The sequence below is a fragment of the Acanthochromis polyacanthus genome, chromosome 18, assembly GCF_021347895.1.
Source record: "Acanthochromis polyacanthus isolate Apoly-LR-REF ecotype Palm Island chromosome 18, KAUST_Apoly_ChrSc, whole genome shotgun sequence".
NCBI classification, from domain to species: domain Eukaryota; kingdom Metazoa; phylum Chordata; class Actinopteri; family Pomacentridae; genus Acanthochromis; species Acanthochromis polyacanthus.
The window spans coordinates 22120806-22138944 of NC_067130.1; the positions used below are offsets into that span (position 1 = coordinate 22120806).

At 39.3% G+C, this 18139-nt stretch overlaps 1 protein-coding gene across 1 annotated transcript; it reads left to right on the forward strand.

Annotated features, from left to right (window-relative positions):
* Positions 1-416: 416 nt before the first annotated feature.
* Positions 417-14920, forward strand: bcl7a (BAF chromatin remodeling complex subunit BCL7A). The gene is made up of 6 exons (XM_022206762.2): positions 417-598; positions 4164-4245; positions 4366-4462; positions 7725-7874; positions 9384-9487; positions 11593-14920. The coding sequence occupies exons 1-6, from the start codon at positions 507-509 to the stop codon at positions 11665-11667; spliced, it is 600 nt and encodes a 199-aa protein (XP_022062454.1). The 5' UTR covers positions 417-506; the 3' UTR covers positions 11668-14920.
* Positions 14921-18139: the final 3219 nt, after the last annotated feature.

The following is an 18139-nucleotide window of genomic DNA, read 5'->3' on the forward strand; positions in this document are numbered from 1 at the left end:
AGTTGAAAAAATAGGCCACTGAATGTTGACAGTTCTATATTTTTTATTATAATTTGGAATTCAGAAGATTGGTCAACTTGGGCAGAAAAAGTTAACCATTTTGTGAAATGATTAATCTAAATAATTTTAAAAGAATTAAACAGAGGCTACTTTTAGAGTCTATCCTGTTTTCCAAATGGCTCCACTGCCTGTGAGGCCTGCTGCCCACCGTGAGCAGAAACAGGGATCGTACAGGTGTGTGAGAGCAGTTGGAGTGTGATCAGTGAGGTTCCAGCTGAAAGTTGTAGGATGCAGGTCTGTGTGTGGTTCAGTTTGCAGCCTCTTTGTTCTCCTCCCAGCAGGCTCTCTGCTTCACTCTGTTCTTCAGTGCAGCTGCAACCGGTCCCCTCCTCCCCCTCCCCCTGCTCCAGCAGCCCGCGCAGGCGCACTGGCTCCTCTGTGCGCTCTACTGTTTGCATTGTGTCTGAACTGCCGGCGAGCTTTAAAAATATTATACCACCGCGGCAATGTCGGGCAGGTCGGTCCGAGCTGAGACCCGGAGCAGGGCGAAAGATGACATCAAGAGGGTCATGGCCGCTATTGAGAAAGTACGAAAATGGTAAGAAGAGAACGAGAAAACAGCAGGCTTCGTTATCTAACACGAGAAAGGCTCGCTTGTTGGGGGAGGAGAGGGAAGGAGCAGACGGAGTGAGGAGAGATGAAATGGAAAGAAAAGGACAGTTTTTGAACGGGATTCACGGCAGATGTACTCAGGTGCACCGGGGCGCAGCAGAGCGCTGCTCCGCTCCGTCGGCTCGCTGCCCGGTCAGACATACGGCATGTTCCCGGTGTTTTTTTCCGCTGATTTTAACGGCTAGGGTTGAACCCAGAAGCCATTTCGATGCAGTCACATGAAGCCATTGCTGCCCGCTGCCGAGCTCGCAGCTCAGGCGGCGGTTTTAGCACCGAAACGAGCGATAAGTCCGGACTTGGAAACAATTTGACGACGGCGCTCTTGAGTCGGAGCAGTTTAGTCCGTGTGGAGTTTTAAATTAAGCGCTTTGAGTCGCCCTTTAGGTCCGATAGAGAACAAGGCTCGGTGGGGGTTGGGAGAGGGAAGTCGCTGTAGTGCATGGCTGAACACGTATCGACTCAGTCTGAACGTTTTACACACTAAAAACACATTTTAGCCACTTTTAGCGGCTCAAACATTCACATGTTCACCAGGTGAACGGACCGTCCTCATATTTACACGTGTAGCCCCACACGGTGGCAGGATTTATTGTGCTTTTTGTTTATCAGGTGGATTAATCAAACGTCCCCAGGTCAAAGTCAGCGCAAGTTACAGGTTTAACAGTAATTTAACTTTAATATTTTCAAGTGATGAAGGAAGAATAATTATTAAACCGAAACATGCTTCAGGGTGAATGTAGAGTATAACGCCGGGATGCTTTATCTTTTTAAGTTTGTTACAGTAATTTTTTTCTGTGGTGTAAACTGGTGGCAATAACTTAAAGATGAAACTATACATTAGCGGAGCCACAACATGATTTAACATCAGTTTTAGTAATCGATATGCGTCTTTTTTAAACTTTCCCTTGAGAAAATAATGTGATTAATCAAAGAGATTATCTGTAATTGGCAGTTTGTTGTTATTATTATAATGTAATCATTTTTTACCACTCATATAACAAACTAAAACATCTGACTATGTAAGAAGTCACCAAGAATTCAATTGTAACATCTTCACGGTTGGAAATTGACATATTTCTTTTTTTCTGACTTTTTATATTGCAAATAATGATTTTGTTACAGATCTATATTGAGTTTTGTGTTAGTTGCCGCCCCAATCATAACTGCTGATTTTAAAACAAACACTCTTCAGTATTGTCCATCCTGTATTTTTTCCTTTCATTTTAGATATTAGCACCCCTTTGTTGGTTAATTGGTAGAGTCATCTTTTAGACGCAAAAATGCCAATAATTATTTGGAATCATGGAACTAAACAAGATATCTGAATGTGTCAACAGTTGGAAGTTGAGAATCTTTTTTTCTACAGTCACATTTTGCAGAACAAATAGTAATTTGACTGGTCAAAAAAAAAACAATCAAGGATGTAAATATAATGAAAAACATAATTCTATGTTTATTGTATATGTGCTTGACAGTAAGATGTCGTCCTGTATTTCTAATTGTGGAGCTTCACCTGTTGCTCAGAAAATTAAATTGATGACTATTTTGGGAAGAGATTCATAATTGAAATGATTTTCAAGGCAAAATGCCAAAAAATGTACTGGGATCAGCATCACAAATGTTTTCTGGTTTTGTTCTTCATAGTACCGTATTTTTCTTACAGTTAGTGAAATAAGTAAATATACTAGCAGTTGAAAAAACTACTTTTTTCCTATTTTTATAGATCAAATAATGATTTTATTAATCAAGAAATTGGTTGATTTTAAATCAGTTTTTCCCCTAACTATTGCCTGTTCTGTATTTCCAAATTCAAATTTTAAAAGGAAATGTTTAAGGCTGTTAAATCAACAATCATTTTGCTAATCATTCAAGTATTTTTAAGCAAAACAGACAGCTTCACAAAGGTTAGTATTCTCAGTTTCTTACTAATAGTTTCTAACCACTGATCAAACAAAAAAGATGTGTGAATATTCCAAAACCCCAGGGAATTCAGCAGTACCAGCTTCACAAATGTAAACATTTCCTGGTTTTCTGATTTTGAGTTTTTCTTTTACAGTAATTTTATTTTTAACCACAGATCAAACAGAATAAGATGGCTTAATATGTAAGCAGTGTGATTTATTTATTTTTTTTACTATTTTCCCTCTATTTTCTAACCTTTTCTCTAGCAAATAGTTTGATTATTCAAGAAGCTAATAATGTACTTGTTCATAAGCTCCACATTGGTTTTTTGTGCATTCAATGTTTACACTACCCAAACCAGTTCCGTGTTTCTACAATTTTGGGGGGCTGTTAGGGATAATTTCAGTATTTTTTTAAATCAAAACTATAGGTAATTCAGTCAGCTCCACAAATACAGATTTTTTTCCCCAGGTTTTCTTCATAGGACAGTTGTTTTAAAGTCTGATTTAACAAAAAAGAGGACACTTGAATGTGTGAACAGCTGGATTTTCCGTACATATTGCAAACATTCGTTAGTTGCAGTACCATTAATAATTCTTTTGACAATTTTATATCTTTTCACTTTAACAGTATCCTATTGTCAATTCTGTATTTCTGAATTATTGGAAATGAAATGATTGAGCAACTTAAGCAGGACATTTGGGCAACAACAAAACAGCCCTCTTCATAATTCTGACCTTTTTAAGTAAAAAGGTTGAAAATTAGTTGAAATCACTTTTCAGGCTTTCTCACTAATTGTAGTTTTGTTTAGCCACTGATCAAAACCAAATAATATATTTCAGTAAGTCAACAGTGGGAAATTGTACTATTTTCTCTATTTTCTGACATTTTATAATGTAAACGCTAGTTAAGAAAAAACAAGCATTATAACCATTCATTAGTTGTTTCCCAATTTATAATTTTTATGTTGATTTTACATTAGTTTTCACTTTACCGGTAACCTAAAAACATTTCGGTTTTCTAAATATTACCTTGAAACAATAACACAGCTTGAACAGAAAATTACATCATTTTTAATATTGTTTCATTCAAATTATTTGCTTATTGTTTACAGCGACAAATGTCCATCAGACCTTTCCTGTTAACGTAATCGTATCAGTTTACTGTCATAGACGATGCAGAAAACAGGCAGATATTCATTAGAGAAGCAGGATTTTGTGTTTGTGTTTCTAAATGTTTTTTACATGTTAGTCTAATAATCAGTTACTCAACAGATCATTCTGTATCTAAAATTCTGATTTAGAGACACAGGCCGACTAGAATAATAATAGAATATTGCTTAAGCATCCACATACAGTACATTATGAGTTGATTAACTAAAAATATAAATATGTATAAAAATATTTAGTTGCAGCCTTAATGATAAACTTTGAATACTCAGGATTTATTGGATTATAGTTTCCCTTCAGGAAGCATTGGCTTTGATATGGCTACAGTGCAAGGTATAGAATGGCTACAGGTCTAGCTACGTTGCTTTCCATTGTTATCACAGTGTTAAAATGTACGGATTGCCTCTGTTACTCTCACAGGGAGAAGAAATGGGTGACCGTTGGAGACACATCCCTTCGCATCTACAAGTGGGTGCCGGTGACAGAGCCCAAATCAGATGATGTGAGTTCATCAGCAGCAGTAAACACACAGCCTAACTACATGTTTTCAGCAGATGTTTCTCTGTCTTGGAGTTGCCACACCTTGGAGCTTTTCTTTGTGATTTTTTTTTTCCTGTTGCAGAAGAACAAGAATAAAAAGAAAGGCAAAGACGAGAAATATGGCTCAGAGGTGACGACTCCAGAGAACAGCTCCTCTCCAGGGATGATGGACATGCATGGTGGGGTACCAAAAATACAGATTCAAACAAATCCAAACATGTGTTTAGAGTCACTAAAACACAAAAACTATTTTCGTCATAATTATTATTGTCATTGTTTAGTGTGTGCTATTGCATTTCTTTATTCAGTATTCTCTGAAGTATCAACCGATTGGTTCCTACTAAAGATGTAAATCTTAAGAAACTTTAGTGTCAGGTGTGATGTGTGATAGAAGAGTTTCAGCTAAAATGAAAGGAAAGTTTTACAAAACTGTGGTGAGACCAGCCATGTTGTTTGGTCTGGAGACAGTGTCCCTGAGGAAAAGACAGGAGGCAGAGCTGGAGGTAGCAGAACTGAAGATGCTGAGGTTCTCTTTGGGAGTGACCAGGATGGATAGGATCAGGAATGAGTACATCAGAGGGACAGCACATGTTAGAGGCTTTGGAGATAAAGTCAGAGAGGCCAGACTGAGATGGTTCGGACATGTCCAGAGGAGAGAGAGAGTGAATATATTGGTAGAAGGATGCTGAGTTTCCCACTGGGAGGTAGGAGGCCTAGAGGAAGACCAAAGAGGAGGTTTATGGATGTGGTTAAAGAGGACATGAAGGTAGTTTGTGTGAGAGAAGAGGACGCAGAAGACAGGGTGAGATGGAGGCAATTGATTCTCTGTGGCAACCCCTGAAGGGAAAAGCCGAAAGGAAAAGAAGATTCCCATGTATTGCTTTATTTAAAAAAAATGCTTATAACATTGTATTTTCTAATCCCTAAATGCCTGGTGGGTTTAAAAAGCTATTTTTGGTTAATTTTCAAAAAACATTAATCAGCCCAAAACTGTTAAAGAAATGAACCGACACTAAGCTCAAAATTTTGATATTTTATCTAAATCATTCTATTACTCTGCCAAGGAATGCAGCAGAATTATGTGACTATCGGTTGGTTTGGCCATCTGTATGTCTGTTCACAATATTATTCAAAAATGGACTGCCAGATTTGGATGAAATTTTCAGGGAAGGTCAGAAATGACACAAGGACCAGCTGATTAGATTTTGGCAGTGATGCAGCTAGTAGTCTGGATTCACGGATTTGCTAAACATTTCTGTATCATTGTGAGATAGCAGCACTGCATCACTGTAACTATGACAACAAGTGAACACCATGTCAGCTGCCTGCTGACGATCACGTATCGATCCTACTACAAATCCAACGCTGCTCAGGACTTATCCATCAGAAATCATAGAACTACTGAGCATTCTTGGTGGAATACCGTGCTCTCTGAGTGCTTCACTTGTTGTACATGTCTTAGTTACACAGGTGCCAAAAATAAACCATTTGGAGTAAAAAGATTAGGTAAAATCTAAAAATTCTCTACTCATTGGCGCAGGCAAGAACCTATGCCTGATTCTGATGCACCCAACAGTCAAGTGACAGATATTCTGTGACTGTTTGGCTGAACTACAGGCTGTGTTTGTACAGAGCAGAAAGGAGACAAATATGGAAACAAATTAGATAGATTGGGAGCAAAATAACTTACTGCATCACTAAAGGAAATACAGCATGACTTAGAAACAGTAGAGGAGCGAGTTGTTGGAGACTACATTCAGCATGGTGAAATATCTTTCTAAAGTAGAACTAAAGACAATATTTGTGGAGGTTGTAAAAGGCAAATAGTTAATTATCCTGTATGTGAAGGTACCATTTTTTTCCCAGTATTGATGACACCTGTGTCCACAAATATTGAACATGTTGAATCCAGGTTTTGTCCATTTTTATAAAGAAATTCAACTTTTTATCTTTTTAATGATTGATGTCATAACTGTGTCACGTGGCACAAAAGACATTTCTGAGTTCTTTCTGCTACTAGTCATGATTGTGCTGTTTCCTAAGAAGTGAATAAGAGCCCACTGTGAGGAAAAATGTGACAGAAGCCAAAAGTAGAAATCTGGGGTTCAGAGTGTGAACAAATGTTATTCAAACAGAAGGAAATGGTGCATTTATTGGGGACTGCTGTCAGTGGGGAGTTAGCCTGATTGGTGGTGTTGTGCGTATTTCCAGCAGCAGGATGGCATTAAGACAAACTACAGTGGGTGTTTTCATGGTAGTGGACAGTGTGGCTTGTTGGTGTGCTTTTAATAATTTGTAATCAAAACTGGAGCTCTTCGACAGAGAGGAGTAAGATATGAGGGTTTGGGTTGTGGACAGATTTGGGTAGACACTTTTTCAGAGAGGAACTGTTTAGGGACTTTTTCTTTTGGCTGCCACCGTCCTCCACTCTAGTTTGTTGTATTTACCGATCCCCCCCCGATACAGCTGCATCCCTTTATATTCAATTTATAGACTGACACTTTTTAGCTGTTTTCCCTTCTCATCACACTGTGTAAATCACTGTGGGCTTTTTTCCCCACGTCCTGCACCTGTATGGAAACAGAACAACCATGACTAGAAGAAGATAGAAGTCAGAAATGTCTGTTGTGTAGTATGACAGAATGCCATGTAAGCGATGAAGTAAAAATTGAATTTCTTCTTCTTTTTTAAATTCAAAAAACCTGGAATGAGCATATACATAATTTCCCCAAGTGTCCACGGGTGTTCCTAATACTGGAAACACATGGTGACCGTACATACTGTAGATATTTAACGATAGTCTTTTTTTCCAACTTCTACTCTGCTCATCACTTTCAGAAAGATGTTTCACCATGCTGAATGTGTCTTCCAACAACTCCCTCCTCTGTGTACAGTTTTGGAGCCATACTGCATTTAATTTCTATTTTATTTATTTTTCCTGTCAGTTCCTGTAATTTGCAGAGCTTTTGCTGAGTGTCACTGTTGTCTTCTCTGTTGCTTTGAGTAGTGCAGATTTTTTTTACTGAACAGAATTGGTTTTTTTAAGATTTATTTGTACTGAATTTTTAAATGAGACATGTAAATTGATTTTGGTTACAACTAATTTGATTAGCTTTCCAGAGGTTACTTTCAAGGGCTGTCGGTACCAGTCGGTACTGGATCTAAAATGGTGCCATTTCAGTGTTTGTTTTTTTTGTTTTGTTTTTGTTTTAAGACAACATTCCTTGTAAACCTGCCTGCTTGTTCTGGCTTTTAGACAATTTAAATGTGACATTATTAAGTGTTAAATTTGGCTTTAGTTGCTTAAAATAATTCTGTTCTGATTAGTTAGCTTTTTTCTTGATTCACTTTCTTTCAGAAAAACCTACCAGTTCTAATAATTTAACACAGAACTATACAAATAAATATAATTTGTTCTGCCTCTCTCTGTCTATTTGCTAGATGACAACAGCAACCAGAGTTCCATTGCCGACTCATCCCCGGTGAAACAGGAAAACAGTTGTAGCACCAGCCCCGCCCCAGAGAACACCACCGCATCGCACCGCGACAGCAGCGAGGCCAAGACTGACCAGAGCCCAGACAGCAAGAGGGGTCAGACACACACACACACACACACACACACACACACACACACACACACACACACACACACACACACACACCAGCAGGCTTTTAAATGATAACTTCATCTAAAGCAGCTATCACTGACCTTCATTTGAACCTGTTGAGCAGCGAGCAGGTGGTAGACATGGAGAACGAGCCTCTTCCTCATTCTGTCTTTGGGACAAACACTATCAGACTGAGAGAAAATCAAAATGACTGCTTTCCCACAGTGAAAGACTCATAACAGATAGACACAGCGTAGCTGAGGCAATGCAGTTCCCCTTGCGACTTCAACTGTCAACCTTCTATGCCAAGATACCTGAACATTTACGTTTGACTGTCCAGAATTCAAGTGAGAACATCATTCTCGTCTCTCGTCTCGTCCCGTCTCACTGTGACCAGTCAGAACTTTTATTCCAGATATCTGTAACTTCAATTTGACCAGTCAGAACAACAGTTGGAGATCTTTGTAATTCGTTTTGGAGCTGACAGAACAACAGGTACAGATCTCTGAAGCATCATCAGATCTAGTCTGAGTTGTTGTGAATGATGCTGCTCAGTAGTATCAGTGGTAACGGCGGCTGCAAGTGGTTGATGAGGTGGTTTAGTAAAATGCTGTAAAATAGAAAGCGTTTGACAGCAAGACTTTTATGGAAAAGAGCTCCATTTGTTAGAGATTTGTAGTTGAGGGTTACTAGAACTTGGGACTCAGGCTGCTCTGACATGGTGGTAACAGCTGCAGTATCAGTGTCACATTTCACTGATTCAGAACTCTTTCTCAAGGGATCTACAATTACATTTTTGACAATTCATCAATAGAAAATGCATCTGTAATGTTTTTATTTCTGAAGTAAAAATACAGAGAAGTCGCTGGCTTCTTTAATGGGAGGCTATGCTGCTTGACGACTTTATAATGATGTGAAATGATGAAACCGAGGAGCCGCTGTGGAAAGAAGCACCTTGACTAATGACGGTCAATCATTATGAATTGAGCGGTTTTACAAATCAATCAGAGAATGCAGCCTGTCGGAAAACAAACACTCTTCTTACTAACGTGAAGCTGTGAGAACAATTTACAAAAACCCGTCAGCTTTTATAATACTTTCATAATACAGAAGAGAATGATTTTATGTTTTCATGTGTTTAATCATTTTTTTCATTCATTGTATTGTCAGCAAAATGTCAGAAAGTAGTAGCAAAATATTACTATCATAGAAGACTGAGAAGAAGACCTGAATTATTTTATTTAAGAAAAAGGGAACTTTAGATTTGAAAGCATTTATGCATTTGACAAAAAGCAGTCGAAAGTGAGTCCATGTGGATTCAGTGATGTGAACACCTGCTGCCATCAAACTGTGCAGTTACTTCTAACAACCACACAGTGTCATTAATGTGTCAGAAAACACAGGACCTCCAGTGTACAGTCCTCCTCTGTGTTTGCTGCCATATGAAGTAGTGAGCTCCTGTCCTGATGTGTTGCTCTATTACCATCTTCAGGTAAGACCATCCCTTCATCAGAGACCTCAGAGAGAGCACAAAGTGCCAAGAGAGAAAGTCTGTCCTCAGGGGAGAAGGACTCTTCAGACAGCAAAGCCACTCAGGTACCAACACATCTACATTAAACTACAAAAGTTTTTTTTTTTTTTTTTATCTGTGTAGAGATGAATGTAAATAATCTAAAGTTAGGTTCAGCCAAATTAGACAATACCACATTTTCTTAATAACCCATGTTTGATGTGTTCAGATTCTGACATGTCAGCTTGAGATTTCCAGTAAACTAAAGTAGCTTTCTCTGGGGAGGGGGGAAAGGCAGATGAGAACTTTGAATTAGCTCCTTTACACAACCAATAAGCCATGACTGACTCCACTGTGACCAGCAGTTACAAAATTCAGGAAGTTTTCTGCTGAACCACAGTCTATAGAAGACACATGTGGAAACACAATATCTATAGTATGGAGTCACCATTGTTTCTGGTTTTGGTAAATTGTAATATTGTTGTACATGATGATTTCAGATTTTTTCTATTTTATCTCTTGTTCATGATGTATGAAACTCTAACTGTGTCATACTGCACAGGAGACATGTCTGAGATGTCTCTGCTGCTATCAGTGGTTGTGCTGTTTCCATAGAGGAGCACAACTTTACATTGCAGAGAAAAATGAGGCGACAGTGAGGAAGACTATGACAGGAGCAAACTAGAAAAGCAGTCAAAGAGTGCAATACTCAGCCAAGGCTGCTCAGTCGTATCATTTCAGACGGCTGAAATCTTTAAAAACTTGTAGCAGAAATCACGGCACGATAGAAACAAAATGATCTTGCTCTGCGCACAGGTGTGTGTTATGCATGTATACGTTATGTACGGATAACAAATGCTAAATATGTAGCAGGCGGCAGGAATTGATAGGACTCGGAAACATCCCCACAATTTAATCAATTGTTCCTTGTATCATTTCTAATGGATAAGTCCACAGTGGTGGATTTATAGTAGGATCACACTCGTATGTTTGTCAGCTGTCTGCTGACGTAGTGCTCATGTGGAGCCTAAGCCAATGCTTGAAGCCTGGGAGGTGCTTCACCAGGACTTAAGTAATTGACGTGCCAATAAATTTAACCGCATCTGATGAAGAGAGCCCGAGACAATAGCTTGCATTTCAATAATCTGTGCATTTATTGCTCCAAAGCAGTTGTAGTCCAACATTCTTCATCTGAAACTAGGGCTGGACCCGAATATCCCAATATTTGTTTGCTACGGCGGTATCCAGAAATTAATTTTGGTATCTGAGTATTCGGCCCGCCCCCCGGTCGGACGTTACCTGGCGGAATGAATATTCGGCATTGCTGTCTTCCCTCCGCCTTCAGCCCACATCTGCTCATATCGGCTCATCCCGTCGTGTGATCACATAAACATATACACATAGGTCTATGACATATACACGCGTCTATGTGATCACCCCCTCCTCCCCCCAGACGAAAATAAGAATATTCGGAGCTCGTCTGTTCCCTTCGCCTTCAGCCCACTTCGGCTCATCCCGCCGTGTTCGGCTCATCTATTCATGTTTGTTACCACCACCTGAATGGCCGGGTGGCTGCCGACTCTGACGTCACGTTTCACTTCATTGCATAAACACAAGACAAGATGCTGAAGACCTCTGCTGTTTGGGAATTCTTTAGTTTAACTGAGGACAAAATGAAGGCAGTGTGCAAAATTTGTGTCCGGCAGACCAGAGGAATGGATCCGAATATTCGGGCCGTCTCCGCCACAGGCGTAGTGGTTAGCACTTTGGCCTTGCAGCAAGTAGATCCCTGGTTCAAATCCCATCCTGGGCCTGGGATCTTTCTGCATGGAGTTTGCATGTTCTCCTTGTGCATGCGTGGGTTTTCTCCGGGCACTCCGGCTTCCTCCCACAGTCCAAAAATATGCTGAGGTTAATTGGTTACTCTAAATTGTCTGTAATTGTGAATGTGTGTGTGATTGTGTGTCTGTCTATGTAGCCCTGCGACAGACTGGCGACCTGTCCAGGGTGTCCCCTGCCTTCGCCCGAGTCAGCTGAGATAGGCTCCAGCCACCCCCAACCCACCCCCAACCCACCCCCCAGGATCCTCGTGAGGATAAAGCGGTGTATAGAGAATGGATGGATGGATGTTGCAGTAGATCAGAGCTGTGTTTTGTTGCACACATGACTCTGGTTTTGTGTCTCCCTACAGGACCTGGAGGAGGAGGCCCCACCCAGCAAGAAAAGCAAACTGGAGTCCTCATCTCAGGACTTTGAGGAGAGTTAAATGTTTGGGGCTGAGTGATTCTCTCCTTCCCCCACCTACCCCCTCTCTGTACCTCCTCCATTAACTCTAGATGATTTAGGGCTAATGGACCACCGGCTCTCCTCTCACTCCTCTTTTTTTACCCTCCCCTTCTCTACCCAAACTCTTCAATACCAAAGGGAGAACGGACATCTCCCTGCTGCCCTCCCTCCCCCTCTAACACTCCCCCGCCACAGAGGGAGAATGGATATTACCTCTGGTCCCCTCCGTGCTTCCTTCCAATCCTCCACACTCTTCACTAATGCCAAGAGAAGTGCTGACCCCCTGGCTGCAACCCCCTCTGTGACCAGGGGTGGCACTGTCAGCCCAGCCACCGCCAGGCCAGACTACAAACCCTGACCTGCATCTGTGACTAAAAGAGTAAACACTGGGGATCTGAGATGAGGACGAGGTCGGCCGCAGACGCTGCTCTGAGACCGCTTTCTAATCACTGCTAACGGTTTAGCTCAGGAGGCTAACCCGGTCTCAGATCAGCGGCCGCGGGGGGAAACCTCCACCCTAAGACCACGTCGCTTCAATCCTCCCGATTCGCCTCCTGTTAGACTAATGTTCTATATTTGTTTAGGAAACGTTTAGGGTTTTTTTCTCAGGAGGGTCAATGCACTGTTATGGTATGTCACAATCGATCACAGATAGATTTGCTGCTGTAGTGGATGTCTTTTTTCTCCATTCACGTGTTTTTTAAAGTGAATTAGTTTGTGGTTTGTAGAGGAAGAAGGCGACGGTACTGAACGAGATAAACTCTTGGATAAGTAGTGAAGACAGGTAGCGTAGGTCCTGGAGGTGTGCCTTGAGTTGCTACGATTTTAAATACACGTTTTAGGTCAAGCAGGTTTTGAATTACAGTTTTGGTGCCATGTTTTTATTTTATTTTTGCCTTATAATTGTCACTAATTAGTTACATCCAATATTTATACTCAACCACAACAGTAATAGTTTAACATTTTGGGAAACATTTGCTTTCTTGCAGAGAGCAGCTGAAGTTTGACACAGCCAGGAGATGCTTAGCTTAGCTTAGCTGATATTCTGTAGAATATATTCGTGATTAATCGATTAGCAGTTTGGTCTCTAAAATGAGTAACAGAAAAAATAATAATAATATCAGGAGCTGGATTAGGAGAATTTTGATTTTTAAAAAGAAAAGACTCCATCTGATGAATCGAATACCAAAACTGTTGGAGATGAGTAGTTGACATTGCTGCAGCTCTAAAGCACAGTCTCATTATTTGACAGCCACACCTCACATGTTTTCTGCCAGAGTTTGAAATGTTCTGTGTTTTTTTTAAATTCACGTCCTACTTGTGACAGGTGCACTTTTGATGATGTCTCCTAGAAAGCACATGATTTGAATCTGAGTGTCAAACTACAGTTTGACTTTACAACTGTGTCGCTAAATATTTCCCCCAAATCAATCATACGTTAATTGTGATTTTTCTGAGAGATACTGTGATTATATTTTTGATACAGTTATTATATGATGGAGGATTCTAACTTGAGACGCCATCTAAAGTGTGACTGTCGCCAAGACGACAACATAGCTATAACACCACAGACACAAACAGCTTACAGTCTTTGGAGTTTGCTAATCGCATCACTTCAAATTCTGATTAGTTTAGCCAACTTTGGCATTCTCCAGAAAGTCGCTGTTTCTGTCTCAGAGGTAGTCTGGCACACAACTAACCGTAACACCACCACTTCTCTTTTTTACACTTTGTTTTTGTATAAATAAAATGAGATTTCTTATGTTAATTTGTGAGCTTTAGGAGTGCTGGTAGGTGGATTGAACTCACTAATTAGCACATTTTTTCTGACTTATGTGCCAGATTACTTCTTGACACGTGACCTGACCTGGAGGGAAACTAACAGCCAACTGTATCATGTTCATTTGTGAGCGTTAGGGGTTCTGTGGGTGGCCTTTTTTTTTTTTTTTTTTTTTTTTTTTTTTTAACTTTTGTAGTAATGATCACTTTCACTATTGATTTAGTCTGTCAGTTATGTTCCCAATTAGCCATTTGGTCTAAAAGAAATCCAAAAATATTGATGTTTCCCAAAGTCAACAATGACAAATGCCTTGTAATATTCAAACCCCAAAGACATTCAGTTTACTGCCCGAGATTAGGGACTAAACCAGAAAATACACACATAAATTGATTATCATAGTTGTTGACGACTAGTTGAATAAGTAATGGTTGCTACGCTAACTGCCTCCTGGCACATGCAGCTCTCGGCAAGGAAGCTCGTAAGCACATTATTCCTTTCAAAGTGGAAATTGAACACTACTCAGAAGTTAATTTGACCATCTGCACACCTCATAAGTCAGATCTCCTGGTTGTTGATCTGTGTCTCCTTCTGGTGGTGTTTTTGTGCACCTGAAGCAGAAACGGAGCAGTTTCTGGTTTTCCCGTCTCATTTCTCCTCTGTCAGTGTTCTGTGTATCACTACTTATCTTCAGCCTGCAGGTGTTTTGTGTAGCTCCCCACACAAGGGTCCAGTCTTTTAGCTCAAACATTGGTTCTGATCCTAATTCAAGGTGCTGTCTGTCGGCTGAATCCACGCACGTGTGGCGTCCAGCTCTCGGTTTTGTGCAGATTTGTGCAAATTTACTTGAACTTTCTCGTATGGATTCAGACCTATGACCTCTAATGTGCAAACCTCACACGTGTCACACTTATGAGTCAATATTGTGAGTATGGATTGAGATGAATTGAATCACTGCAAACCAATGACTTCATAACCTAACAGGGGCTACAGATTACTGATTTCAACAAATCAGCATTCACATGGATGGAGAGAAAAGAAACTCAAAATGATAATTGTGTCAGTTTAGAGGATGGATTAGCATATACCTCATTCCCAGTCCAGCAGCGCTGGAACTTAAAATGCTATTGTATTGACATTAACAGTTATAGACAGCATTATGTACACTCAGTTTAAGAAAAAAAATCTCACTTATGTTGTAGCTTTCACCTGATCGAGCCAATTGCTTATAGTTTGCTCATAACTGTGTGTTTTAAAAAAAACAACAAAAAAAAGATGAGCTGTGAGATATAAAATCTTGTATGTTGTTTTTTTTTTTTTTCCTTGGGACCATTTTGTTTTTTCTTTTGATCTTGTACAGATTTATGGTTTGGTTTGACTTATTTATTCCATCAGTAGTGCTTGGTTTTTATCATGTCCAATGGTTTTGTTTTCTTAATAAAAGTCACAAAACAGCTGTTTTTTCTTTGTTTCACCTCAAAGGAAAACTTCTAACGTACTGATCTTATCATCATGCATCTGAACATATCTGCTTTTAAAAACTACAAGGTATTCACATCTCTTTATTATTTGGACATTTTAAATAGTTGTAGATTTGATTTTAAACCATTTGAAGTGCTGCCTCATTAGTCCACATTCAATAACTCATGAAATACAAAAATTCTACTTCAAAATGAGGGGGAAAAGTACAAACAGGTCATAGAAACTTTTAAAATTTAATAAAAATTGTTAACTGAAATCTTAACCTTACAAAACCTTGCTTTACTTTTTTGGCTTTAAAGTTTTTAGTGGTTTAGATTTCATTTTAAATAACCAAAATTGCTATTTTCCCCTCATTATTTTACACATAAACTATAACAAATTAAAAATATGCATTTTTAGAAGCTTTTCAAATTGATTCAAAACAAAAATCTTGCAAGTGTTTGAGGTTGTGTTGTGGCTCCGAACCGTGTCCAGGTTCATGTGCTGGTTGCTGATTTCCCCTGTAGCACACTGGGCTGACTTACAGTGGGTATGGAAAGTATTCAGACCCCTTGAAATTTTTCCCTCTGTGTCATTGCAGCCATTTGCCAAAATCAAAAAAGTTTATTTTATTTGTCATTAATGTACACTCAGAGACCTCAAAATGACTGTCCACCAACGTTCACCGTCCAACCTGACAGAACTGGAGAGGATCTGCAAGGAAGAATGGCAGAGGATCCCCAAATCCAGGTGTGAAAAACTTGTTGCGTCATTCCCAAGAAGACTCATGGCTGTACTAGCTGAAAAGGGTGCTTCTACTCAATACTGAGCCCAGGGTCTGAATACTTATGACCATGTGATATTTCAGTTTTTCTTTTTTAATAAATTTGCAAAAATTTCTAAATTTCAGTTTTTTTCTGTCAAGATGGGGTGCTGAGTGTACATTAATGAGAAATAAAATGAACTATTTTGATTTTGGCAAATGGCTGCATGACACAGAGAGTGAAAAATTTCAAGGGGTCTGAATACTTTCCGTACCCACTGTATCTGTGTGTTCGCTCTGAGCCCCAAGTTTAAAGTTTAGAAATGAAACGTCTGTTAGGATAGACTACAAGTAACTTAGAGATTTGAAATCAGCCTTTTTGTGAGTGATCACAAGAAAAACAGTGTAAAATCCAGGCCTAAAACTCCTAACAGCTGTCAGACAAATGGAGTGGAGTAAAAGTTTACATAAGGAGCAAATGTGAGCATTTAGTTTGTGTAGTCAGATGCTTACAGTGTTGCATTTAATTTATTTCAGTCACAGGGAAGGGTAAAATGCTGTGTGACGGTGTTTACTGTCACTGCTCACAGCAGCATTGTTATGATAAAAATACATTTAAATCCCTCCAGACTGTCTGCTGGCCCTTTATAGTGGTTCATACACAGATTTGTGGGTGTCAAAATTATTCTAAACGGCATTCAAAGAGAGCAAACAGTAAAAATCTTACTATGAAACTACAGCCAGGGCAATATCTGCATTATTTTACCTTCAGTGCATTTATTGGACTAAAGTTTCACTAAAACTCTTACAATTAAGAACAAATGGTGAGAAGTTCCTCATCATGCCACTATTCTTGTTTATTTTAGGCTGTTGGATGCTTCAGTGAGCCCTCTAATGGACAACTTTTGGTTTGGAAAAATGTTGCAGGACAAAAATGGATAAAAATACATTTGTTAAGTGAAGTCATCCATCCATTATCTGTACACTGTTTAATCCTCTGCAGAGTCACAAGGGGCTGCAGTCCATCCCAGCAGACTTAGAGTGAAGGCAGGGGACACCCTGGACAGGTCACCAGTCTGTCACAGGACTACATATAGAGACAAACGAGAACACACACATTCACACCTACAGACAATTTAGAATCACAAATTAACCTCAGCATATTTTTGGATCATGGGAGGAAGCTGGAGAACCCAGACAAAACCACTGTATGCACAGGAAGAACATGCAAACTCCATGCAGAAAGATCCCAGGCTGGGATGCAAACCGGGGATCTTCTAGCTGTGAGGCACCAGTGTTATCCTCTGGGTCACTGTGCCACCATGTTGCACATAGAATTTTAATATTATGTTGAAATTTCAGTTACTATTGGTCCTTGTCTGTACTGTATTTTGTTTGAGTCCTATTGTTCTGAGGTAGTCATAAATTTACACGAATGGAGCTCCACATTCCGGAACAATGTTTGTGTAGAACGATGCCGAGTTAACTTATTGAACCCAGCGCAGAAGTATTTGTGAAGCTTGTTCTGATAACAATTAACCTCAGCATGTTTTTGGCCTGTGGGAGGAAGCTGGAGTAACTGGACAAAACTCACGCATGCACAGGGAGAACATGCAAACTCCATGCAGAAAGATCCCAGGATCTTCAAGCTGTGAGGCAACAGTGCTAACCACCATCCACTGTGCAGCCCTAAGTGAAGCCAACTCAATGTTTGGTTGATTTTTATGTGAATATTCTTAAAGAAAATATTAGAAGTTTTACTGATCTATATGTAACCATTTTAGATATTTTTAGGATTTTTTTTAGAAGACTTTCCCTCATTTTTTGAAAATGTTTAAAAGAATTTTCTTGCCAAATTTGGGGGATTTTTTGAAAATAAAACTTTTAAGGGAAACTTTGAAGGAATTATTGAAATTTTCTTCCTGAATTTTTGCAAATTTTCTGAAATTTGGGGAAATTTTTTGCTGAGTTTTGGATTTTTTTTAAGACAAGGAAACAGTATTTTTTAGTGCCTGTAAATGAGGACAACAGGAGGGTTAAAAGCACATACAGTGACCAGAAGACTGCATCTTTTATTTCATGATTTATGTTTATTTCATTTTTAATTAATTAGCATTTCTTTGTACAAATCTGTTTTCACTCTTCTTTTTTTGTAATTATTTTGTCAAAGTAGCTAAATTTAAACGACAATCATTCAATGTTGAAAAGAAATGAAATGTTAAAAAAATCCACAGTGGGTAAATACTTTTTAAAGGAACCGTATATAAAGCAGAACATCCTGAAATTAAGATGTCTGTAAGCTTGAATTACTGAAGTCAGGCTTTATTTAACAGATTATTTCTCTCATGAAGGCTGGAGCAGTGAAGCGGCTTCAACACTGGTGTCACTGCAGTCTGAGTGTTGGTCTGGTGAAAAAAAAGCTGCTGAAGTGAAGAGAGAACAACAAAACGG

Coding starts and splice junctions, on each gene's coding strand:
- bcl7a (XM_022206762.2), top strand. CDS start 507: ATGTCGGGCAGGTCGGTCCGAGCTGAGACCCGGAGCAGGGCGAAAGAT. Junction 599..4,163: donor ATTGAGAAAGTACGAAAATG/GTAAGAAGAGAA, acceptor TTACTCTCACAG/GGAGAAGAAATGGGTGACCG. Junction 4,463..7,724: donor AGGGATGATGGACATGCATG/GTGGGGTACCAA, acceptor TCTATTTGCTAG/ATGACAACAGCAACCAGAGT.